Source organism: Ixodes scapularis, unplaced genomic scaffold (assembly GCF_016920785.2).
Source record: "Ixodes scapularis isolate PalLabHiFi unplaced genomic scaffold, ASM1692078v2 PGA_scaffold2__306_contigs__length_199485367, whole genome shotgun sequence".
NCBI classification, from domain to species: domain Eukaryota; kingdom Metazoa; phylum Arthropoda; class Arachnida; order Ixodida; family Ixodidae; genus Ixodes; species Ixodes scapularis.
This window is the reverse complement of record NW_024609857.1, coordinates 36,338,120-36,363,990: the sequence shown is the minus strand read 5'-3', so window position 1 is coordinate 36,363,990 and position 25,871 is coordinate 36,338,120. Positions and strand designations below refer to the sequence as shown.

General features: G+C 45.3%; 1 protein-coding gene across 1 annotated transcript in view; it reads right to left on the bottom strand.

Moving 5' to 3' along the window:
- LOC8031543 overlaps positions 1 to 25,871 on the bottom strand; it is a 431,410-nt gene that overhangs the window by 294,344 nt on the left and 111,195 nt on the right. The window contains exons 5-6 of the mRNA XM_042291803.1: positions 24,841 to 24,913; positions 16,924 to 17,026 (exon numbers count right to left, since the gene is read on the bottom strand). Of these exons, the coding sequence (XP_042147737.1) occupies positions 16,924 to 17,026; positions 24,841 to 24,913 (176 nt within the window). The remainder of the gene's footprint in view (positions 1 to 16,923; positions 17,027 to 24,840; positions 24,914 to 25,871) is intronic.

Sequence of the window (25,871 nt, the reverse complement as noted above, 5' to 3'; positions counted from 1 at the left end):
TGCTGCTGCTTTGCGCGACTGCGGTTCTTCCTCTGACCAGTCGGAGGTTAGGGGGGCTGAAGGCCGGCGACTTAAAAAGTTTAAACGCCTGGCTGTCCATTTTTGGTTTGTTTGCGGGAGATGTCGGGAGCATTTAGAAGTTAGATTCACGGTCGCCAAACACACGCAAAGTTACCGCGCAACAGCCGAAGGCGGTAAGGAATGCCAAGTTGTTTCGCACAAAGAGCGATGTTCTTGAGAAGGTCACCGTTTCCGCCATTCCGCGAGTAGGGGGGCTAAGAAGCGTCTATTTTGCCGAAAAAACAGGAAAGGACACACATAATTGAACAGAGAGGTCGCGATGTTTCGAATAGTTGCGCAGAATAAGAAGCTCGCGTCTGATCGAGTGGTTAGATGCCGCAGGTGCAATGCAACTGACTCTGCTTTTCGCGACAGTAGAATATGTTTTCCTGCGGACTTCTTACCTCGAAATCCACCAACCAAGAAGTGCGATGGGGACACTGAGTGGCGGGCACCGACCAACCCACGAGATTAGCGGCACCGGTAGCACGTCCCGCGGCGAGCACCATCTATTTGGATATCTAACGTGTACGGCGCATTTCTCAGGCTTAGAGGACTTAATCGCGACGAAGCAAGCAAGAACAACAGGCCATGACTCACTAACGACGGTTGCTGGGCGTCCATTACCCCACAGTATATTTCCTTTACCACGCTCGACTTATTATGCTTAGTTTGCAGCAGGCCCGTAATCGCCAGCGTCACAGCGGTAGCCACGTTAAGTCCCCTCGAAAAACACGGCCATTATAAATCCTATCGAGGCTGGACCGCAGCACATGGTAAACATTACGAGCGGTCAGAGCGGGGTCCAGTCGAAATCTAGTTAAGAGCCCGGTAGCCCGCCTGTCGTTAGGTAGACTACCTCACCGCGTTGACCCTCTTCTAATCTGGTGGCCAGGCCCTGTCCATTCATCTCAATGCGTCCCCCTCGTCTTTATTTCTACGTCCTTCCGCCCGAGAATCTCGCCGAAACTGCGCAGGAACTGACCGCTGCCGAGATAGTCGGGAGGCTGTAAAATGGGCATCAGCTGGCCCCGTATGCAAAGCAGCGTGCGACGTGAACGGACTCTGCAGGAAGAGTCCGACTCGCCGGAGAGCGTGGCGCGGCTGTAGCCGAGGGGAAACCAGTGTCCGACCCTCCCGTATCTAGGATGAGCCAACTGCTCGGGCTGTTCGGAAACCTCCGCTGACCGCTGCTCGTGGGAATATGTTCTTTCTGCCGTAATGTCCGTAAAGTTGGGCCTGTAGTAAGAGGCTGTCCTCAGGAACTAGCAGGCCTCCGGCGTTTTCTGTACGCGGCTCTTTTTCTGAAAGGAAGTGCCGCGTTTTGGCCACGTTCGTTCACCTTTAATACGTTTTGGTAAGCGTCCAAGACATCGGACGAGTGTGTGCGGTTGCCCGTGGAAACGGCATCTAAGCTCTAGCAAAGGCAACCGAACTTTAGCCGCAAGACGTTCGTGATCGTTTTATGACGCCCGGAATCACCTGAAAGACTGAATTTCCTTACGGCAAGAAAGCCGTGGCCAGCAAAAGCCGGGGGCCAGCTTGTCTGTGAGGACAACCTTGATGCCCGTGTCCCACTAGAGCGACAGACAGAAACAAACGACCGCGACAAGCCTCAAACCAGAGTCTTTCGCGACTTGAGAGGCTTTGTAGAATAAAGGAGGATATATGCTCAAACACGAGCCTCATGCACGCGCGGGTACCTTTGGCAGGCTTGCAGTCGCTCGTGCTTACTTCACGAGCACTGAACGACTACACGCCTCCCTAAGGTACCATCGCGAGCATGCTGCATGGGTTTGAGGCTTGTCGCTGTCTTTTGTTTCTGTCTGTCGCTCTAGTGGGACACGGACATGACAGGACAACCAACAAATCTAAATCGGACCAAGAAACCACTGGCATTTTTAGCAAACCGCTGCCGCGTTCCGAATACCGCACTACCCGCTCATTCACACTGGAAGCGGATCCGCGTTCGCAAAGCGGTTGCGAACGCGGCTGTATAAAGATTCAGTGCAATTGCACGCGCACCCGATGACATCAAGTGCGCGTGCAATTGTACTGGATCTTTATACAACCGCGTTCGCAACCGCTTTGCGAACGCGGATCCGCTTCCAGTGTGAATGAGCGGTACCGGAGCCTTTGAAGCATACTTTTAAGCGCGCGCCCGGGTGATACCGTGCCCGGGGGGCACGCGCTTAAAGGCATGCTTCAAAGACTCCAGTACTGCGGTACGCGGAACGCGGCAGCGGTTTGCTAAAAGTTCCCAATGAATGCATCTCGTCAACTTAAATTAAATCACTTTTCAATGGAATACTACATGTTTGTCCTCTCTCTCTTCTTTTTTAATTGACTGGCATCATAGAAAGATCTATCGGGCATTTTAATTTATAACAATAAAAATAGTTTATCTCCATTACACGTAATAGTGCAGCCAAGAATAAAAGCCGCGCTACGCGGCTTGACGAGTTCTCGGCCCCATTCACTCTGCTTCGGGAAATCAACATCCAAACAAAATCGTAGATAATTAATCGCAGTGAAAACGAAAAAAAAAAAACAGAAAATAGAAAAAGTCCCTGAGAACCATATTAGTCGACCTTCGATCGTAAATCAACACACAACACACGTTTAATACGTATGTTTTGGTGAAAAAAGAGTATTTTGGCTACAAACATACCTTTACTCGAACAGATTCGATAACTTCCTTATCGCTAAAGAACGCTTATCTACCTAAAAACGCCTTCGAGGGTCCAACGAAAAAATGCTATTGAGCGAGATTCAGACTGTAGGAAGATGGTGGGAAGCTGGCAATTTCAGTTTTTGTATTGTTTCCATAGTGCGAGCAGCAGTAGACACCAAAACTGTATGCGGCCGACCATTGTCCTGTAGGAAACGAACCGCACTCTTTAATGCGTCGTTACAGAGTCGGACGACCTACCTCTTACTCAGCTCTGTCAGTTTTATGAGGATAATCAACGTTAACCCAGCTAACGCAACGTGGAGCAACGTGCAATTACCATACTGAATCGTTTCATTCTATTTTTTTCCTTACTTACAGCGGAAACTTCCGGCTGAAGCCTTATCGGGCAAGTCCCATGAATGATACATATCGCTACGACCTTTGCGAATCGGTGATCAACCATAAGCGGAGGTCGCTATAACTCGTGCGGCAACATGGGAAACAAATCGGACCGCAGAAACACGATGACCTATCACATGCTACGTCACTGTAAGCTTTTCAATACAAAAAAACAAAAAACAGATTGGCGACATAGAAGAACGATTAACCCATATGCGGAAAGGCCGAGTGTCGCAGAACCGAACAGGGCCACCACGCCACAGCGCTTCGCAGGAACTCAGTGGGAGGACTACTCGAACGTGAATACATCTCGAAAACTCACGGGCCGCAACGATGACTTTCTGACGGAAAGCCAGACCTGCGCAGAGCTCGAACAAAATCGTGAGGCGCTCAGCTGGGGGGTCCCGTACCAAGAGGTACACTTACTCGAACACCGCATTACTTCGTCTCGCGTAGCTCGTCAGACCAGCGCCACCGTGAGTGCCGATGAAGATAATCAACGCACACTTAGTTAATGCAAAGTAGGCAGGCCTTATCAGCGAATCGCCACCGTGAGGGGTCTGTCTTTTATCTTTTTTGTTTTTATTTTTCTCCCGTGAGGAACTTCCTGCTGAGGTCTCATCAAGGAAGTCAGAACAAAAGTTGGCGAGATGTAGGGAAGAAGTTTCGAAGTGGCTTGGTTCAGGAGGCGAACGCTCATGAACATTTAGGTATTATCTTAATTCTTTGAATGTCGTGTTTTTTTTTTCTCGCTCCTTTGTTTTTTAAGTGAATTGAAGTTAATTTTCATAGTTGTGGACTCGATCAGTATGTATAGGTCCCACGCGTAAAGATTGAGCAACATGCCGGAAGAAGTGAATGATCTAGATTCTAGAATATGGAATTGAAGACGAAGCTTCCCTATAAAATATTACAATCGTAGTTAACAATGATAGGCTTTTATTACATCGGAGAGAAATAGAAGTTTAAGCTTTCTTAATTTACGATGCATTTTTTTTTCGCAGTATGCTAAAGGGATTGTCGAGATTCGTACTCTTACCCCTCAACAGCTTCCATTACCCTCTCCTATGCCCCTGTAAGTCTTTCTCTCGTTATGTGTTGATAATATTTTAGCAATGGAATTTTCCCATTTTACGTTTAGCTATTACAAAATCAAAAATAACTTCACCTTTTTGCGTTCAGGTACACCGAGGGAAGTAAAAGTGTTTTGTGTGTGAATTGGCTTCTTAACAAAACTCAGCTAAGTGTTGATAAAAAAAACTCAACCTAAAAAAAAAAAAATTAGCTTTTTAGTTTTTTTTTTTTGTTTTTCTTACTTTCTTCAAATCTTCTAAACTACGTAACTAGAAAAATTATACAATAGAGTATAAAAAAACGTCCAACATCAGACGTGTATGTTCGCCAATTATATAGGACGGAAATTATTCGGGCACACTTCCATTGTATGTGAATCTGTGTTTGTGGGGGAGGGGGGGGGGGGGGTTAAGACAAATTCGAAACGGTGTACTTGACCTGGCACGGATTGCCTGCAGGCTTCTCGTCAATACATCCATCGGGTCAGAACATCCATCGAGTCAAAACATCCATTAGGTCACATGACACCAGTCAGAACATCCATCCGAGTCACGACATCCATCGAGTCGAAACATCCATCGTTGAACGAGATTGCCCCAGAGTAATAATGAATGTAGTTTCGCACTGGCCATGATGTCACGATGAATGCTTTGGTACGGTCAATGCGATATGGCTCAAAAAGGAACTATTTGCTCGATGGGTGTGAGAGAGCCATCGAGATCCGCATATTCAGTTCTCTACAACTCGTAAATTCAGTATTTGCTAATATGTCCGCTCCACCCAATTTGTGAAAACCTGTAGTAAAAGACCGTAGTAAAAGCAAACTCGCTGCTAAAAATCGGTGTTGCAAAGCCTTGTTGCGAGGCGCCCGCCGCCATGTTAATTGAAGTTCGTTATGTTACGTCATGCCAAAGGAGATTGGCTGGCGGAGTGATATCAAATCGCTTGACGGGCTGACGTCACAGAACCCTGACCTTATTCTGGCATTAGCACTCGTATAGATTGAGAGCTCATTGCGGGCTTCGCTGCTCCACCTGATATCTTTGAATGAATATGGTGAAGAAAAATATTAAAATCGTAATTCTTGTGATACCGAATTGGTTTTGATTAAATTGCTAATATTCCTGGTCCCGAAATACGTAAGAAATTATTCTTCCTAAGATGCAGTTGGGAGATTAGTAAATCGTTTTCGTGCGTCCGCTCCGCTCACTGCGTTACGGAGTCGTCCCCGCTGCGAATCTGCGTCCCAGCTCAATTCACTACGAAGCAGGGCGCTAAGATTGTAATAAGCAGTTTTTATACGCCCCGATTAGATACAAGAATGACAGAGTGGGAATCGTCACTAACAAGTGTGCTGGACACTGATGCAATGATGAAAAATATAACTCAATTGTTCCATACCCGACAAACTTTCATAATCTATATAATTAATGTATTTTTCTTCATAGTTGATTTAGGTCCATCAGGGAACTCATGTCATGAGTCCTTGTCTACCATGCTCCCAAAAATCGATTGAACAAAACAGCCGGCTTTATACGCAAAAAGAGAAAACATTCAACGATTGAAAACATTAATTAGGTAGTCGGATAGCAGAGTCAGAACATCCATCCAGTCAAAACGTCCATCGAGTCAAAACATCCATCCGAGTATAAAGATCCATAGAGTCAAAACACCCATAGAGTAGAGTCAGAACATCCAACTGAGTCAACACGTACAACGCGTCAATACATCAATCGACACAGACATCCACGAATGGATGAATTCACTCAATGGATGCTTTGACACGTTGGATGTTGTGACTCGGAATCTTGCCTGCACGTGTCCTTTGTCGACTACTTCTTTCTTTACCCGGGTCTAACCCTGTCCCCGTAAATTCAATCAACCAAAAATAACTACGCCTTTTCGCGTTCAGAAGCAATCTTCCCCCTCCCTCCCCCTCCCCCCCCCCCCCCTCCCCCCCGGGTTCGAAAGAAAATAAAATAAAAACTTCTTACACTACCGGCAATACGTACTTGACGCGCAAAAGGTCAATGTAAGCACATACTGTGACGGTCCCTTAATATCCTCCAAGATACAAAATCATTTCGTCGTAAATATTGTGCTCCTTACGATTTCTTTTTCAGACTATAGTAAAACACTTTATGGACACCCTGTATACAACACACACACACACTAGGCACGTGTTTTATGACCTCGACCCAACAGCTTACAAATTAGTGCTACAAAAGATGTTCAGGGGCGCGAGTAATAAACGAACATTACGATGCCCACAGATCTCTAAGTCGTTTGAGCCGCTTACAACGCCCTCGAGCGACATAGACTGCACAGCTTTCCGAACAGTACGTATACTTTTGCAAAAGTTGAACGCAAACAACACTAAAGCTGTCTTTATGCCACGGTGCTTGAATACGCAATGTCGTAAAAAAAAGCAATAAAAACAACGAGTATTTTCTTCTACTTTTGTACAGTATGTACTATAGAGCGAGTAAACGGTCATCTTCAAATAAATAAACGAATAAAATGAAAAAAAGACGCAGAATCGTTGTCGTCTATGTTCATTTCGTGCTGAACACGGCTGCGTTACTCGTCGTAAAGACGTCCGCCTGAAAAGCACGTCGTGACCGACTGATGGCGTCCGAGTCAGCGCCGCCCAGAGTCCATATCGTTTCCCATGGTCTCTGGATCATGCGGGCACAAGGCGGCACACGCGTGTGCACAAAGTGTGTTACGCGTCGAAACGCCCAAAGAAACACGACGAAGCAAATGGAAAACTGCGAGTGGCGTCCTTGCAAAGAAAGGCCACAAATCTTGCGCCGTACAATGTCTGCGTTCCAATTATGCGGAGCGCAAGTTCGTCTGCTTCTTAGTCTGGGTTGTGGTGACGTCAGAACGCCGAGCTTTGAATGGCTCTGATTGAAGGATAATTGGCAGACCTTAAGGCAGCTTGCTTTGAGGTCTACCCACTATCAATAGTCAATTTATCGATAGTTTTGCATCACTAGAGGCGAGTCGTGCTGAGTGAGGGAAAGGGAGGGGGGGGGGGACTGCTCGTGCATGCAGCGTTTGTGAGCAGTTCCGTAACTGAGCTAATCCAATAACGTTGGCACGGCGCAAGGGATGGGGTAGACGGAAGGGGACTGCGGTGGAGCGTGGTGACGGACATTAAACTTGGTTGCTAGACAACTTGTAGACTTCGTTAGTTCTAGCCCGCGAAGAAAACAAAACTGCTGGAAACGCTCGATGTTGATTCCAGCTCCCAAAAGTGTTTGTCATTTTTGAATGCACAGTTTTTTTTACTTCTTTAATTTTTTTAGACTCTATTCAATACCGATTTTAAACAAGACCACGAATATTAGAAAATTACTTTTCATATCGGAGCTTTTATTTTTGTGCGTAGGAGTACATACCAGTTGGACAATGCAAACAACTTAGTGGTTTATGCTTTGTTCATCTGGACAGCTGCGAAACTCTGACGAACCGCTACTTTAGTCTATTTCTCACCTTCGTGTTCAAAATTATACATCTGTCCACGTTTACAGAGCAAATAACTCTTTTACGTATCTCTGGAGGGGTTTGTTTACAAGGTCTGACGCACGTACTGTACGTCACCTAAAATTAAAAATGAGGGAAATAGAAACTGCTGCAGCTATCGACCGTTCTCACTGAGCAATCAACGCTGTCCCAGAATTCAAGAAAAAAAAAAAAACTGGACCTTTATCTCTTTTTTTTTCCCGGGCGAGGCGAACGCATTGTCACAGGTTATTCGTCGCAAGTAATCGTACATTAACGTTCAGCGAAACGCTGAACGCCAAACGTGTCACGAGAAATCGAAACTACGAAAACGTCAGCCGTTGCAATCGACACACTGAGAGAGCGCGATGCGTTGCCTCTCAGCCCACGGCGCGGTCCTTCAACGTTTCGTTACGCGGGCTATACGCTTTCTAGAAAATCCCCAAGAGGTCAAACTCTGTCCACACCTAAGTTGACAGTGCACTGGAAGCTATACGCGCCCGCCGGACCAATCAAACGCCTCCCTTTCATCGCCTGACCCCACTCGCTGCGCGTGGATATGAGCGGTAGTGCGATCACGTGGTAAAACGTAGACGTGTGATTGGCCCAACGAACACGGAGCTACCACCGCGCTGTCAGCTTAGGGGTCAACGGAGTGCAGGGACCACGTCCAGTGTGGTCCGCTTTAGACTTTGTTGTCGCTTTGCTCGGCGTCTCCCCTTCTCTTCTGCAGTCGTTTGTTCCGGGAAGCATCGGTCGCTTTTAAACGCTCCCCCGCTCCATTGTTCCAGAGTCCGGGGAAAGGGGCCGACAACCCCGCCGGCAAAAGTTTTCAATCGGAGTCGATTTAACGCGGCGATGATGATGATGATGATGATGCTTTGGTGCTTCCACCGGGACGGAATAGAGGAGCCGGTGAACCCGACGCGCCTACGCTGAAAGTCGAAGCGGAAGTGCTTTATCGTGGCGGGTGCCGAAGGAGAGAAGGAAGCGGGATTAATGACAATAAAAAAAAAGCAGAAAAAAAATATAGAAGGGATCGAAGAAGTTAGATTTCTCCTTTCGCTTCTATTTCTGGATGGTCCCGCAGCCATTCATCCCATCGTGGATTCGAACGCTTTCGGGAAAGGGCGGGCGGCTGGTACAGCGCGTTTCTCACACGCGATTGAGTCCGAATACAGGTCTGCTGGAGACACCCGAATAACAAGGAAAAAAAAAGTGTGTACGAAGCAACCACGATAAAACAAGAAAATAGCATTAAAACAAAACATTGGGCGATTGCGAGAAAGTTCGAGGCCTGTTATCGCAAAAAAGAGAAGGAAAAAAAAGAAAGGAGAAAAGCCCGTTTCGGGAGGTTGAGTTCGCGTGTCAAATGCGGTTACAGATCTCTGAACCACAAAAGGCGTTCCGACCAGTGCTAGTATCACTTCATTCGTCTTCCACCGCCGACTCAAGGAACATGGACACGAAAGAAGAACACATGAAAACGGGGAGAAAAAAAACGCTCTAAAAATTTTTTAGATATAAAACACCCGACTCAAAGCGAGCGAATCTGGAAGCAACAGCAGTAATCGCGATGGCAATACCTCCCTTCCTATCTTCACGGAGCAGAAAAAGCTACCGGTTCAACGGGTATACGGACACGAGAAAGGATGGCCAGTAGCTCGCTCGCGCCCACACAGACGTCTCCAACACGCCATAAACAACACTCTAGCGGTGGTCGTCTCGACGCTTTCTGCGACGCACGCAGCAGTGTGCGCGGACCAACACGCACGCACGCACATTCGCACGCGAGAACGCGGGCGCGAACGCACGCGAGTATACGCGCGCCGTACGAGGACGACGCGGTGCAGCGACGCTTTCGTTATAGAAGAGGCTGGAAGCGGCCGGCCGGCCGGAGGGTCGACGCCCGATTTAGAACGGCCTGTCCGAGCAATACCACCTATAGAAGACGAGGCCTGCGTATGACGTCATCGTTGGTGGACTCTCGACCCATCCCAAAACGGCGAACACGCTGACGCTGCAGGAGACACACCGCAAAGCGGCAGACGCGTTCGGCTCGTTGTGTGACGCGGCACGACGCGTCGGCGGCGACGCTGACGCGACCTAGGCGACGCTGCGTCGGTCCACAAGTGGTGACGTATGAGGAGGAAAGGCGGTATGTGCGGCTGGGGTGGTGGTATGCGGAGAGCCCCACGCGCGCTGCACTGCACGGAGTCGACCACGCGGACGTGCATGCCCTCACGTACACTGCGGCGCCCAACGGGAGCGGCCGGGCGCCGCCACTACCCACCGTAAGAGATGCGGAGGGTGTGGGTGTACGGTCAGCATGTTCCTCGACTTGCACTGCGAGCCGGGTCAGCTGCGAGTAAAGTTAATCAGTAAGCCTCGGACTCCGTGATGACATGACTGCAGCTGACAGGGAAAAAAAAAACTGCCTGTCTCGTTTGTCGTCCTAAGGGCGCTCTAAATGCATATCGTATATATACATATAGAAGATCATCTGTGACGTTATGTGGAACGCGACGTAACGTCCCATAACACCATGACGCTACAGAGTCCCACGGTATTGTGGTGTCACGTGAGGATCATCGCGCGGACGTCTTCGGGTAAACAACGTGATATCGTCACAATGTACACCTGATGACGTCACCAATGAAGCTACATGCCAGGGGCAGGAAAGCGCTATGGTCCAATGCGGAACGCAATTTCGTCCGCTTTTTTTGCACAGCGGTTACGATAATGTCAAAACGCCAGGCTTTTATTGGCTGATTGAAAAAAAAAAAAAAGTGGGTAGACCTTAAGGCATGTAGCATTGATGTCTAACCAAGATCCTTTCAATCAAAGCCAATCAGAGCCGGCATCAATTTGACGTGAGCGCAGATCCCGCTCAAGGAGCAGACGACTTGCTTTCCGCACAGAAACAACCGCCGCCAACAACCATCCTCAAGCACGTGCAGCGTACAAGCAAATGTACCTGTGTCAGGTTTGTAACCCGAAACCCTGGGCCCGGCCCGGCCCGCGGGCCGGCCGCCCGCGGGCTGCCCGCCTCACTATCATTGCAACATGCTTAGACGAAAACCCAGCTAAACTCTGAAGGTTGTTCCACTTGTTCATTTATAAGCCAAGTGTATTCTATCTATATTTATGAACTGTGACCTAAGAAGGTCTGATGTCTTGGGATGGCAAGTAAACAACGGATTTGGCATAAAATGAACCCTATAAAGATGACCAACTATACCCAATTGAGTGAATTTACAAATCTTGCTATTAAAAATATTATTTCTTTAATCTTAAGTTAAAAAAGAAAGAATCGCGCATGATGAACCCAGGTTGTAAGGGTATCTCTGCCTAACATTTACTCCCGCATAACAGTCAGTTTAATTTTGAAACTTTTACTACAATGTAGATAAACACATTCACAAATTTTCCATTTATTTTAAAATACAACCGGCACGCGTGCACCATTTAGCTTTGAATGTATGCTTTTCTTCCAAGCACGCAATCGCGATATTCATACTTTTCCAGGTGTTTATCGCGGCGGGTTACCCCGTTGAGTGCGCTTCTTATCGAGCATTGATGTAATGCCGAGAAGGAACACCCGCGGAGCTCACTTTTGCGGGTATTGCTTCTCCGCAGTGCACCGGTGCACGGTAAGAAGCAAGCTCAACGGGGCTAACCCACCGCAATCAACCCTTCCAAAAACGCGAATAGTGCAGTTTTTCTCGAAGCGAATATCGAGCATTGTATTATTCGAAACTACTATTCGAAATTCGAATATTCGCACCACCCTATAATAAATGTAAAAATGGCGATCTTTTTTCTTTTTTTTGAAGGGGGGGGGGGGGTTGGGGGAGGGGGGATTAAGTGCATTAACACTTTCGCGAGACCGCTTTGAATTCACAAGATGAAGTACGCCTCGGCGACTCGCCAGGCTAAGACGTTTCATCTCCCTCAGTCCCTCCAGGCTTGGATCAAGTGGAGTAGGACTGAGTGTCAGCGGGCTCAGGCCCGGGCCTGAGCCGGGCATCAAACAGTAGGCCCGTGCAGGGCTCTAAGCATGAGTGTGTACAAGCTTACTAAAGATAACTTCGCCTGTATGCGGTACGTGGTTGAGGCTGGCCGTGGTTAATGGCCGCTGTTTGTCACTCAAATAAAACCGAGTAACAAAAAAAAAAAAAAAAGCTTTCTGCCGGCGGTTGTACAGCGCAAATTCTGCGACATGCCGCAGTTTGTGTTCGGCAAACTAGACGTCTGTCAAAAAGTGCAACGCACAATTGTGTATCTAGCAAACGTTTCTGCGCGAAGTTGTAAGGCAATCTGCTTTCCGCGGTGTTCCTGCGGGGCAGTCAAAGCGAACGCGCGTCCTTTATTATTTGCTTCGCACGATAATGAGCGCGAATGAGACGCGGGACGTGCTGGCGCAGCTACAGCCACTGACAGAAAAGCGGGGGCGTGGCATTTTATGTTAATGCAACACGCTCATTGGCTGTTCAGTGATAATGAGATGCAAGAGACTCGCTACGCCCTGCGTTTTTTAAGTTGTCGGTGAACATGTCCTCGATCACGCATGTCGTTCTGCCTTCAATTTTCCGCGAGACGCACGAATACCCTTCATCACCTAACGTATCAATTACTCTTCACAAAATATAATGACATCTCGAAATTCGCTGAGTTCGCCAAAAAATAACAAAAAGAATGAAAAAAAAAATATCGAGGATGCCTTAGCTCGCGCAGAGGATTTTCCCGAAATGTGCGCTAAGGGTGCGCTAACCATGATAGCTGAACGAGACGTGCTCAGAACCTGGAAAACGGATTCGCAATAAATCTTTCGCCAAACACACACACGTACTAAACTAATCCATTAGGATACGGTATGGCATACCCTTATCGATCGCTTTAATCCGGAACGGAACAAGGTTTCCATTTTGACGAGTTGTTCGGGAAGCGCGCAACGAGCCCTACACTGCTGCCGACGTGGAGATTCGTGTACGATCGTGTCGTGAAAAACGGCTCCACCGACGCGATGTCGCACGGTGGCGGGATGCCCGGGAGTACGGCCGCTTACAGAACCGCGCACACCACATCTGTCTTCCCTTCTGACACGGGTATTTGCGTCTCTTCTTTCTTTTATTTTCTCATCATGCAGGGGGCAGTGTAAAGACACACGTGCGTTGAATATATTACAAGTTGGAGAAAAGACACCGCGCCTGCAACAGAAATAACGACCAAACATATCTTCCCGTGTGAGTTATCTGTTGCCTTCACCTAAACAGTTCCACTCTTTCAACCTCCGTTCCGCGTTATTTTTTTTTTTTTTTTTTTTTTGCGTTTATATACATATTTTGCGGATTATCGTTCGCGACCCCAAAGACGGCTACACATTCCCAACAAAAGAGTATACAGCTTCTGTGTTTCGTGAAAGCTTGGATACTGTCGAATATTCGTCCTAAAGGTAGGTAGTTTATTATATCTTTCGAACCCCTTTTACATCTGCGCATTATTGAATTAATGTTGCGTTTTATCAGAATGCATTCACGTAATGCAAAATCAAAACAATTTGCAAAGCGAAAAATAAAAAAAAAAATACAGGAATATAATGTTTTTTTTTTAAATTTTCTGTCACATGTAATGGTGGGCTTGGAGAAAAAAAAAAAAAAAAAACCGCGCTCAACAAAAACGGTATTAGACAGAAAAGAGTAATCGAAGTGACTGCAGATAACGCCATGCTACATTTTTTATCAATAAAATATAAAAATAACCCAGAACCTCACAATGAACATGCAATTTGCCGATCTCCACCAACTAAAAGCTAAACCACACTGCACCGTTTTTTTTTTTGTTTTTTTTTTTACGTTTCAAAGCTCACGTATAGATCGTTTTTTTCTTCTTTTTCTTTTGTGGCGTCCGTTAGGTTGATGTGAGTTTACTGCGATGTTTTGTCATCTAGAACTGATCATTTTTATTGACTAAAGCCCAAGAAACAATATGCCATCAAAAACAAGCTTTTACAAAAAGCACAGGAATGTCTCTTTGAGAAGTGTCCAAACTGTACCGTTTTCCTACGTTGCCCTATGTTGCAACAGCTTACTTCTGTTTACGCCGTATAAAGCGTGGCAGCCAATTCAAGGAGTAGCTTTGCACGCGACGTTTGAAGCGTGAGTATACCGGCGACTTCTTAAGCAAACGCCCCTCTGTGAATGGGCCTTTATCCCCCCAGCAAGGTCACAACTCACACGGTTGCAGTAAGAACTACCTTTTTTTCTCCTTTTTTCATCATGCGGCAACTATCTGTTAAGATGCATATTAGCGTAAAGTGGGACTTGGGTACTCGGACTTCTCGTCAGCTGTTGTACTCCTCTCTGCATCTCAAACCCACGGTTGACACTTTTCCAAGTCATATATATGTATTAAAAACGAAACAAAAGATTCATTATCACCAATAAATATAAAAAAATATAAAAAAAAACAACGGCAGGGCGTTTTTTTTTTTTTTTTTTTTTTCATGTACGACCTTCAAGACTCATGCCTACCGCAATGCTTTGGTTGCGCGTGGCCGCCCCGAAGCTCACCTCCCTGCCGTTCTACTCCCGTCAGTGACCGCAGCTAGAGACCCGAGATCACGGAACGCTCAGGAACCCAAGAAGGAAACAGCCCACAAACGCAGTTCCGGAACCCCACGCACTTTCGACGAATCCATTCGGCCTCGGAAAACCCACACGTTGAACGGCAGAGCCTCCCTTCACCTTCCAAGCTCGGGTAACCTCGAGGCTGATTAGCGGGGGAAAAAATAATACTAAGCGACCCACGCGCAGACTACAGCCTCAGCCCAGCAAAACAATGCTCACACGTAACCCCGACACATTATCTGGCCGCATCTTCCAGGAACGACCGCGTTTTCACCGGGCGCAGTGCACGATCTTCTCCGCGGCCGGATTCTCCTCCAATTTGGGCCTGCTCGCGGTGGCGACGCCCGTGCGCGAATCCCGCTATGCAACGGGCGATGGGCGAACGCGCATTCGTGACTGGTCGTCGACCCGGCGGCGGCGTGCCTCCGCGCCGAAGTGCACGGCAGGAGGAAGACCCCCGTCCTTGACCGACCTTCTTGTCCGTCCGCCGCGGCGGCAGCCGGAGCCCCCGGCGTCGCCGAAGAGGAGCCCGCGATGCTGCGCGAGCGGCTTGGTCAAGAGACGCCCGGGCGCCTGGACGAGCATCCATCAAGCTACGGCCAGCCGTGGCTAAATTGCTCGCGCGCCACGCAAATTTGGCTCGCGATTGCACGAGCGCGAAGGCGGGAAGAAAGGAGGGTTCGCTCGCCCCGTCCACCGGATACCGCGGTCGTTTCTTCGGCGGGCCACACGTTTTTTTGTTTTGTTTTGTGGGCAGAGATTTTCCGGTTGGGTATCTATCTGGCATTGCAGAATCCTTGATGAGAGTCTCGTCCCGGAGGAAGGAGAGTGGAAGGGCAGGAAGCCTCGTGCACGAGGTCAGGCGGTGCGACGTGGGCGGATAGAATATTATGCGGCAAAACAAAGCGTCCCTCGGTTCATTCGGAGAAGTTAGAGCGAACTGGTCACATGGAGCTCGTCGAGAGGAAGCTGTTTAAACACAGGCGCGATCGACGATTCGTGCGATAATCGTCGCGTCAACATTGGGGTTATCGAAGTATCTAGTTCCCGCTGAGATTAAAAACAGCAGCGGGTTGATATACTTTGCGTCAATTCTTTTGTGCTACAGTGTTAAGGATAGCGCAGCTTCTGCAGCGCTCCAACTCCTCTCCTTTGCAGGTGAGCTAGCGCGAATGACACAAGGTGAAGCCGGGTGCCCTCGCAGCGGCGCGAGGTTGCTGCACTGTGAAAGCTGCGCTAGCGTTGACAACGTAGCACAAAATAATGGCCGCCGAGTGCTACTCAATAGATTAGTGTTATGATGCCGCGCTGCTTCTGCGTATAGTGTGACTATTATTAATTTAAAAGTTATACCAAGCGTGCCTACGGGAAAGTCTGATATTGATGAAATAAACAATCCGTTCACATACTCGTTCGAGCGCAGGAAGAAAAACAAGGTACAGTTAACCGAACACCCTCTCTTCGATACAGCCGATAGTAAATATCAACTTGGACCTTAGAAAAAAAAAAAAAAACATGTGGCTGGCGGCTAAATAACCACCGAAAGAAACTGAAAAGAACGTCCGACGTAGGGCCCAATTAATTGATTTCCCCGCTTTTGCACGCAAGGAATGCAATACATTTTACTCCCATGCCCGCAAAACGAAAAAAAAAAAGAAAAGAAACTTTCCCGACCGGTATCAAATTTCGCCTTCCTCCGCGACGGCGAGAAGCGGAAGATGAGCAGGGGCGGGGAGCGCCCACATTAAATCTCCGAAACAAAATTAGGCCCTCGCTGCGCTCCAGGTCCACCACGCCTCACGGGCCGAAGAAAGAAGGTGGTCTTCCTCGGCGCCTCCCTTCTCTCCTCTCCCGTCGAGCAACTTCCTCCCACTTCCTCGCGTGAAGTCAGGCTGGTTCTGCATCCTCTGAGATACTTGTAGCTCGGCTGCGCCATCTCTTGCCGGGTAGCGGTATAGCCGCGAAGGAGACGCTTGTCGTGTTTCCGGCGTCCATGGAGAGATGGCGCGCTCAGCGGACGACCTCGTGCGCGTGAGGAATGAACTGAACGTGTGTGTACGCGTCTTAACGAAAATTATGTTTTTGACTAGGGTTCCCAATGGATCAATCTCACTAGGCGTTCGGCCCATGCGTGATGCCGCCATAAGTTTAGTTCAGAGGAGGCAAATGGCAGTGCACGAGCATGCCCGTCTAGTACACTGCACGCGCAGAGCTCCAGCGAGCTTGTCGCACGTACAGTAATACTAGAGTTCCTTCGATGGATTGCGGCAGCCGTGGTGTAGCCAAAATGGCGAGTGAGATTGGTCTATTGGAACTGGCGAGAATTAAATAGTTGAGAGGAAACGCGTGTACGGGGTAAGCGAATAATATAGACAGCAGTTTCTTCCACGTTCGAACTTCACTGCTGCAAAGACAGCGCGTGTCGATGAACTCCCGAATGCACCTGTACCAGGGAACCAGAATGCAAGATCGGTCACGTAATGTTTCAGCGGCACGCGGACGTCGTAACTGCAGGTCGTGTTCGACTCCATGCCCACGAGCTGGAAAAAGGCATGCATACATGGAGTTCTGACTCACCGGTTGATGCAGGAAGTCGTGGAGCGTGTACTTGACCGCGCCCTTGCTCATCTTGCACAACGTCACGAACTGGGCATCGTGAGCCTCTTTCTCCCTCAGCACTCTGCAATCAAACAGAGGGAATCTTCAATCATGGATTTGCACCTGGCGCCGATCGCTTTTGGTTTAGTATATTTTTTTGCGCGTACACGCGTGAAGCCGTGTTGACTACGCTAAAGTTGCGAGCGCAAACCACTTTCATTAGCCTACATCCATCGAATTATTTGACTTTATTGTACTTCATCTGTGGATTATAGTGTTGTGAAGTCACGATGGCTGAAGTACGGCCTTAGAAAGTGATTTACACTCTAAAAAAAGCCTGTACGTCTATTTCCACGCACAACACTCGGAGAGCCAATCAGCGCAACTTACGGCGGCAGCTCGGCGAACGACAATGCCGAAACATATGTTTAGACCAAAAAACGCAGTCTGAGTTGTGACATTAAGCAATGCCAAACGTCCCGCTTGCATTAATTAATGTCACAACTCATACTGCGTTTTTTGGTCTAAACATATGTTTCCGCATCGTTGCCTCCGTTAGTTGCGCTGATTGGCTCTCAGAGTGTTGTGCGTGAAAGTAGACGCTCAGACATTTTTTTTTAGAGTGTGCTTGCACGACTACTCATTCTATCGCAGCAGCTTGCCCAACGACGATGTCCTGCCGTCGCCTTTGGTGTGGACATTCAGTTCGGCAGCGGTGCAGGACTAACACACGTCTAACAACAACTACCTCCGTTTGCAGAATTTCTGGGCCATCGAAATCAAGTGCTGCGCCAGTTTCCAGTCATCTCCTGCTGACTCCGCATTTCACCGCCACGTGCTGCCATCAAGATCGGAGACTGCAGCGCCACGAACGACACCAACAAGCCTCAAAACATACAAAGCCGGCCGATTTTCCATCAGTTCGGCAGCGGTGCAGGACTAACACACGTCTAACAACAACTACCTCCGTTTGCAGAATTTCTGGGCCATCGAAATCAAGTGCTGCGCCAGTTTCCAGTCATCTCCTGCTGACTCCGCATTTCACCGCCACGTGCTGCCATCAAGATCGGAGACTGCAGCGCCACGAACGACACCAACAAGCCTCAAAACATACAGAGCCGGCCGATTTTCCATCAGTTCGGCAGCGGTGCAGGACTAACACACGTCTAACAACAACTACCTCCGTTTGCAGGTGAGAATTCGATGAAAGTCTGTTACAAAGTTTTTCTACAAAACCTTTTTTGTCTGATTGCACTGCTGCCGAACACAGCGAATTTTGTGAAGTGTGTTGACTGTTTCAACCGTTCGGTTTGTGTTTCCACATCTCAAGATGACTAAAGATGCAAAAGATTTCACCAAAGCTCTTGAAGACTTACGACGAGAAATAAGAACCGAACTAAGGGGACTAAAGGAAAGCGTAAATTACTGCAGCAATTCATGCGATGACATGAAAAAAGTCGCTGACGACATTAAGGAACTACGGAGGGAAGTACAAACACTGACAAAAAACAACAAAAAATTAGAAACTGAGAACCGCAAACTAACTAGCAGGTTGGAAGAAATAGAACAATACCAAAGGGCAAATAACCTTGAAATCAAAGGAGCGCCAGAAGTAGGCGATCCTGTCATGATTGTAAAACAGATTGCAGAGATTCTAGGCGAGCCTATAACCGACGCGGACATTGACATCTGTCACAGGGTGCCCACACAAAAACCCACAGAAAAAAACATTATCGCACGCCTTGTACAACGAAGCAAGAGAAACTCTTTGTTGCAAAAATGTAAAAAGAAGCGCATGACGACTTCAGATCTTGGAGCTGCTGGTGCGGCAGCCCCCGTGTATGTGAATGAGCACCTGACTCGACAAAGCAAACAAATTCTGGGAGCAGCGATCGCTCGAAAACGTGTCGTAGGATGGAAATTTGTTTGGTCATCCGGAGGAAGGGTATACGCACGAAAAAATGAAACCTCACCTACTATCAGAATTGCTGACCCCGACGACGTAGAAAAAATGACGGGGTAATCTCGGTTATTCCCTAAATCTTATTTCAACTACAATTTATATTTTTAATGGATGAAACATATCCGATAGAATGTAGATATTTTGACGACTCATCATTTAATCTCACGTTCCGCAACTTTGAGAGTAGTTTTTCTGCAATCCACGTTAACACCAGGAGTATCAATAACAAACGTGACGACCTGGAAATTTTTTTTGAATCTTTGAGCATGCGCTTTGACGCACTACTTTTTTCTGAGACCTGGATTCCCGAAAATGCTGAACCACCTTACTTTAATGGTTATAAATGTGCCAGCTTAGGCAGAGAAAATAAAAGAGGAGGAGGTGTTGCCATCTATTTAAAACAAAATATTTTTTGGTATGTTGTTGAAAATTTCTCTGTGATCACAGCTGATGTTGAGTGCCTTGTTTTAGATGCCAAAACTGTTATTATTGCTGTTATTTGTAGACCCCCCACTGGTAATAAGGAAGATTTTTTAATTTTTTTGGAAGACTTATATCTTTTCTTGGATCGACCTCCAAACCATTTTTAGTTATGGGTGATACAAACATCGACCTACTAAAATGTAATAGTTACGTAATAGAGATGAATAATCTCTTATCTGCTTGGGGATGTACTAACGCTGTGACACTGCCCACCCGAGTGACTTTAGAAACTTGTAGTTCAATAGATATATGTATAACTAATCTCAACGCTAGGGAAGCCACATCTGGCATATTTACACAAGATATAAGCGACCACATGCCAGTTTTCTGTCTGACATCCTTCTATCGTGGCAAAAATACACCGAAACGCGATACTTACTCTTACCGATGCATAAATGAAGAATCACTGCAATTTTTTTTTTTGTCCTGCTCGAGCAAACAAACTGGGAGAACGTCCTTTTGGAACGTGACCCCAACCTTGCGTATGCAATTTTTTCTATCAAATTTAAGCTTTGTTATGACGTCGCTTTTCCGCTTATTCAAGTAAATAATCGTCAAAAACATGTACGAAAACCTTGGATTACAAATGACTTATACAGGCGTATTAAGATAAAAGATAGGATGTACCATAATTTTATTAAATATAGGCACCAAAATCTTCTCATCGAATTTATAAAAACAGGAAATAAATTGAACTCCGACCTTAAAAAGGCCAAATCCGAATATTATCAAAATATATTTTCAAGGGTATACAATGACCCAAGAAAGATATGGGATACTGTGAACGAAATTACTGATAGGAAAAAACGTGTGCAGGGAACGCAAAGTGTCACTATCGACGGCAGGAACGTGAGTGGACAGCAAATGGCAAATCTAATGAATATGCATTTTGTTGACGTTGGTTCACCACCAGAACACGAAGACACTTCGCAATGCTGTATCACAGACGCAATGACTTCCTTATCAAGCACGATAATGCTATTTCTAACTACGCCATATGAAGTAGAAGGGCTTATAAGTAAAATTAAAAATAACGCCGCAGCTGGCGTAGACGACTTCAAGCCAAGGCCTGTCAAATATGTCTCCCAAAAAATATCTTATATCTTGTCACATGTAATCAATCTTACTCTAGAAACTGGAATATTTCCTAACGAACTAAAAATTGCAAGAGTTACTCCAATCTATAAGGGTGGCGGGGAACACCTTCTACAGAATTATAGACCGATCTCGGTTTTGCCAATTTTTTCAAAAATATTTGAAGGGGTCATAAATTCTAGATTAGACAATTTTTTTCCAGGCACAATGTATTAAACAAATGTCAATACGGCTTTCAAAAATCTAAATCTGCAGAGCAGGCACTTGTAGAAGTAAAGGATAAAATTATAAGCAATATTGAAAATAGATTATACACCTTAGGCTTATTCCTAGATTTTAGAAAGGCCTTCGATACGATCCAACATGACATATTACTAATTAAGCTTCAAAGGTACGGCATACGTGGGGTTGCTTTGACTTTAATAAAAGACTACCTCCAAAATCGCATGCAGTATGTTTATATTAACAACAATTATTCTAATTCACTCAAAATAAAGTACGGTGTTCCGCAAGGGTCTATTTTAGGCCCGCTCTTATTTCTTCTTTATGTGAATGATATCACAAATATTCTGGGGTCCCCTGAGCTGGTCATGTACGCAGACGACACTAACGCATTTTTTGCTTCAACCTCTAAAGCGGCCTTAGAATCTATGACAAATAATTATCTAGACAATCTATCAGTGTGGCTTCAAAATAATAAATTACAACTAAACGTAAAAAAAAAACAAAATATATAATTTTCACTCCCGTTAATAGGTGCGACAACACTAAGGTGACAATATATTTTGAAAAGGAAATTATAGAGGAGGTTACAGAACAAAAATTTCTTGGTGTGTGGTTCAATCGGGAGTTAAGTTGGAACACGCACATAAATAAACTGAGCTCTGAGCTATCCCGAGCCATCGGATGTATTTATAAAATAAGAAATCTCATACCTTTGTGGCTAAAAAAGAATATATATTACGCTTTATTTTACTCCAAACTGTGTTATTGCATTTTAGTCTGGGGCACGACATCGGCAACCAATTATAATAGGTTGATCATCTTACAAAAAAAAATTCTGCGACTATTTGAAAATTATAAAGGTAAGCCTCAAGATCTCCCAACTGAACCGCTGTTCAGCAAATATGGTCTACTTAAAGTGAATCAAATTTATTATTTTAAATTGTTACAGATAATACACACAAAAAAACTCTTCGCAATTCCGCCAGAAAACACAGCGTATCACACCCTTAGACATAGAATCAGACGACCTCCAAAAATACGTACCAATTACGGAAAACAAACGACATGCTTCCAAGTCGCCAAAATCTTGAATAATACGGAAGATCTAATAGATTTTAACTGCAATATACTCCAATTCAAAAAAAGACTAAAGACACTTCTGGTGGGCAGTGACATTGTGTTCTGATATATGTGTACTGTGTACTTATTAAATCATGTCCATAGTTCACTTTTGAATTGTTAAAACATGTTTCTGACCAATTTGTTTTTATCCTTCTTTGCTGAAAAAAATTATCGTGGGATATTTGATCGATCCTGTTTTTTATTGTTTCTGAGTTGTATAGAATTTTATAGGTTCTTTTCTCTAATTTTCGTGTTCAAAAATCTATGTACCCCGCACTGCTGTGTTAGAACTGTAAAGGGGACAGAGACCTCGTCAGGCATCACGCCTTTAGTCTCTGTCCACCTCCCGGTCAATCCGGAAAGAAAGAAATAAAGAAAGAAAGAAAGAAACTTGGGTAAGTGAGTGAAAGGAAAAGAAATAGGGAACGTCCTTATTAAAACATAGAGGTTGGGTAGAGTATGTATAAAGGAAATCACGGATAATGAAAGCTGGGCCGGCTTGCTAGAAAAGCGTCTCAGCTGAGACCGGGTGTAAGAAAGCTCTGCAAAGGCTGTGACGGGTGAACGCATTGAGGCGCGGTTTGAGTCCCGCTCAGCTCGTGCGCTGGCTTTGGCATTCCTATTTTTTTTTTTTTCACCCGGTCTCAGCTGAGACGCTGTTTCTAGCAAGCAAACCCAGAAGTTCATTTGGATTATGCATACGCTGAACGGCGTCCATCTACAAATCAGGAGGAAGTCGTCCTCAGAACGTCTTTTATCCCACTTGGAATCAGCTGACCGATTTGCTGCTCAATTTTTTTCTTAAGTTGATTTCAGTTTTAACTAGAAGACAAAACATAAGCAAGCAATAAGAACCATGCAGTGTTACAATAAACAGCCAAGTTAACGGACACACATTAACGCACCGTCACAGGATACCAAAGAGCGGTGCACTAACGGAAAACAATAATTAAAAAGAAGTTGAATATATAAAAAAAGCAGGATAGCAATACGATCATGAGCGTGAAGGGCTGTTTAGATGGCGCGTTAGAGCACAGTTAGTCATAAATTACTGCGTCAGTAAAAAAACTCACTGCGAGCAATAACCCACGTGTTTCTCCACCCTAATTGATATTTACATTCAGAGCAGGGCAGAGAATATAAATCAAGACGATTTGAATTGTGATTTAAATCGCGATTTAAATAAAACCGGCTTTCCTAAGAGGATTTAAATAAAACCTTTCCTGTAAAAATTATCCCGGAAATATTTTTTAAATATTTTTGGTCGTATATCAATTTATGTTCTCTGCGTGCATTCGTTTTGTATTTAGAACAATGGATCACCAAGCAAGAAAGACTAATACCAGGCTGAACACAAGCACGAAGCAGTGGTCTTCTGAGCAAATCGGAACGTTGCGCCTTCTTTCTACCATTCACTTCGTTCGTGAGTTACATACCATCCTATGGCAAGACTAGAAAAGTAATGTACTATTGCAAGAAAAAACAGAACACGATAGAAATAGCAAATAAAGACTGTTCACACACTTAAAAATTTTAAGCTGTCTTTTTTCTACAAGGCAGAATTTACTCAATAAATATGTGTTGATTAAACTGTGCTTTACGTTTACAGTAATTCTTTCTTCCACATTGCTTTCAGAGATCTGATGGATTGATCAATCAATCTGTCATGTTTAAAAAAAAAAAACACTCAGTGACTAAAAACCCCTATTTTATTTAAATCAAATAAATTTGATTCAAATAAAATTAACCATATTTAAATCAAATAAATTTGATTTACATGATTTTATTAGAAAAAAAACAAACAATTTCAGCCTTTCCACTCCGGTGAAGAAGGGAGACCTGCGAAGCTGTACTATGGTGGGAATGAATGAAGTAAGGGCCGGCCGCGAGTTGGCAAGCCAGAGCGAAAAAGCTCTAAAGGTTGCCGCCATCTATAAGCGACGGCGGCAAAGAGACAACCGGCAAGCCGGTTGTCTGGTTTCTGCCGTCGCTAATAGAAGGCGGTAGCTGTCCAGAGTTTTGTGTCATCATTTGTTTCCTGACAGACACGATAGTGGGGAAACTACCCCTAAAAAGCTCCGCAGTAAAAATAATAATTTTTTTCCACTCTCATTTAGAGTGAAAAATGAGCCAGGCATGCGTCGGTGCGATTATACTGTGTGTTCATGCGAAGACTCACACATTTTCAGGACTCAAATGGCTGAGAAACAAATTAACTTTTTTCGGGAACAAATATGTCAGCCACGGCGGACGTTAAAGACTGCAAAATACATACTAATTAGCAAAATAATTACCGAAAGTTGGCGCACAAATAATGACCTAAAGTTAATATTCCTATCATTCGAGTTTTGGCATTACCGGCCTGGCGCCCGCTGCGCGAATGATACCTTTAGCGTACCCCCGCATTTCCCAGCTGCTTTTAGTCGTCTTAAAATTGGCCGATCTAGGAAATTTTGATGGTGCTCATCAATTTTCTAAATTAAACGATATCTTTATTTGCACAAATTCTTACAAAGAAAACAGTTAATGAGTGAATTCTAGGTAATTATTTTGATGATTAGCATGTTTGTTTTTGCAATCTCTGACGCCAGCCGTATCTGGCTATTTGTTCCCGAAAAGTAGTTTTTTTTTCTCTTTCTCTCTCTCTCTCTCAAACACGCCATTTTTAAAGATTTTCCAAAGTGTTCGCTAAAATGACCTTGTATGTGGACAGGTTTGGCCCAGGTCCCCCTTACAGATCAAATTAGGCACATTACGTAGAATACAGATGAACATCTCTGCGAGATAGGGAAGTGTGATACGTCAAAATAGACGCGTGTTATCTAACCGAATATTTTGGCATACTATTTCAATCCCAAGTAATACAAATATTTGCCATGTTTTGCGAGAAATTTCGGCAGTGTTAGGGTGAAAAATGAAAGCGTATATGAACGGTGTATTCAGCTTAACAGCAACGACAGGTTCGATAACGGTGAATGTCTCGTGCGATGTAAGATATTAAAACGTACGGTAGCACGCTGCGCTGCAGGGCCGCCTGGTAGTCTTCGTACTGGCTCCACAGAAGCTTGGAGAAAGCGTTGCCTGCAACGACAAATAAAGAGAAAAAATGGTACCGTAAGTACGCCATGAGAAACGTAGTAAACAACAAACACCAACCACACAAGCACTCTAGTAGCAAACCTACTAAACCAGGATTCCATTCTTGCTGTTCATTTCCTCGTCATAGCCTATCCGAACTTTAAAGAGAGAAAAAAAAAATAGAAAATAAATCTTAAAATAAGTAAACCGCGGGCAGTCGACGAACCTCTTATCATTGTAAATACTGCGGTTCTGCAATACAAGCTCACATAAACAGTGATTCATAAACTTCAAATCAATGTAAAAACCGCACACCCCGAGTGCCATCTCCTCACTGTCCGTGTAGTGAACGAATAGAAGATGTAAACCAGGTGATTCTACTAGAATGTGAGCATAGTCACAGAGAAGGTTCACGTGCTGCTGACAAATGCTAGACACTTTTTATTGCGCTTTTGGTTAGCCAGCTTTTTGGCACGTTAACCAAAAGCGCAGTAAAAAGCGCCTCGTGGTCATCTTTCTGGGTGAGCGCACACGTGCGTATTTTCTTATGTACGCTCTGTAAGACCGGGGTCACGCTGTTCATACATCATACAAACGACTGTCTGCAAACACGAGTCACCTCAATATCCGTAGTTCGAATGCCGCGTGCCAAGTTTCTTCCTTGGATTCATTGCCACGCGGCATTCGAAGCACGGATCTCGCGGTGATGCGCGTTTGAATCTATATGCAGACTGCCTTGTATATATCGCGTATAAGAAGTGTGACCCCCGGCTTAACTGTTCTCATGTCTTTCCCATTTTCATATTTGCCACTTTTATTAATATATTTCATATATTTAGAAGGGTACCCACCTTAAGGCTAATTATATCAAGCTGATGAAGTTTGAACTTACAATTATGGAATTTCAATGAATGTTCTCTGGCTACAACGAACAGATACGTCGTCTCGTCACAAGCACGAG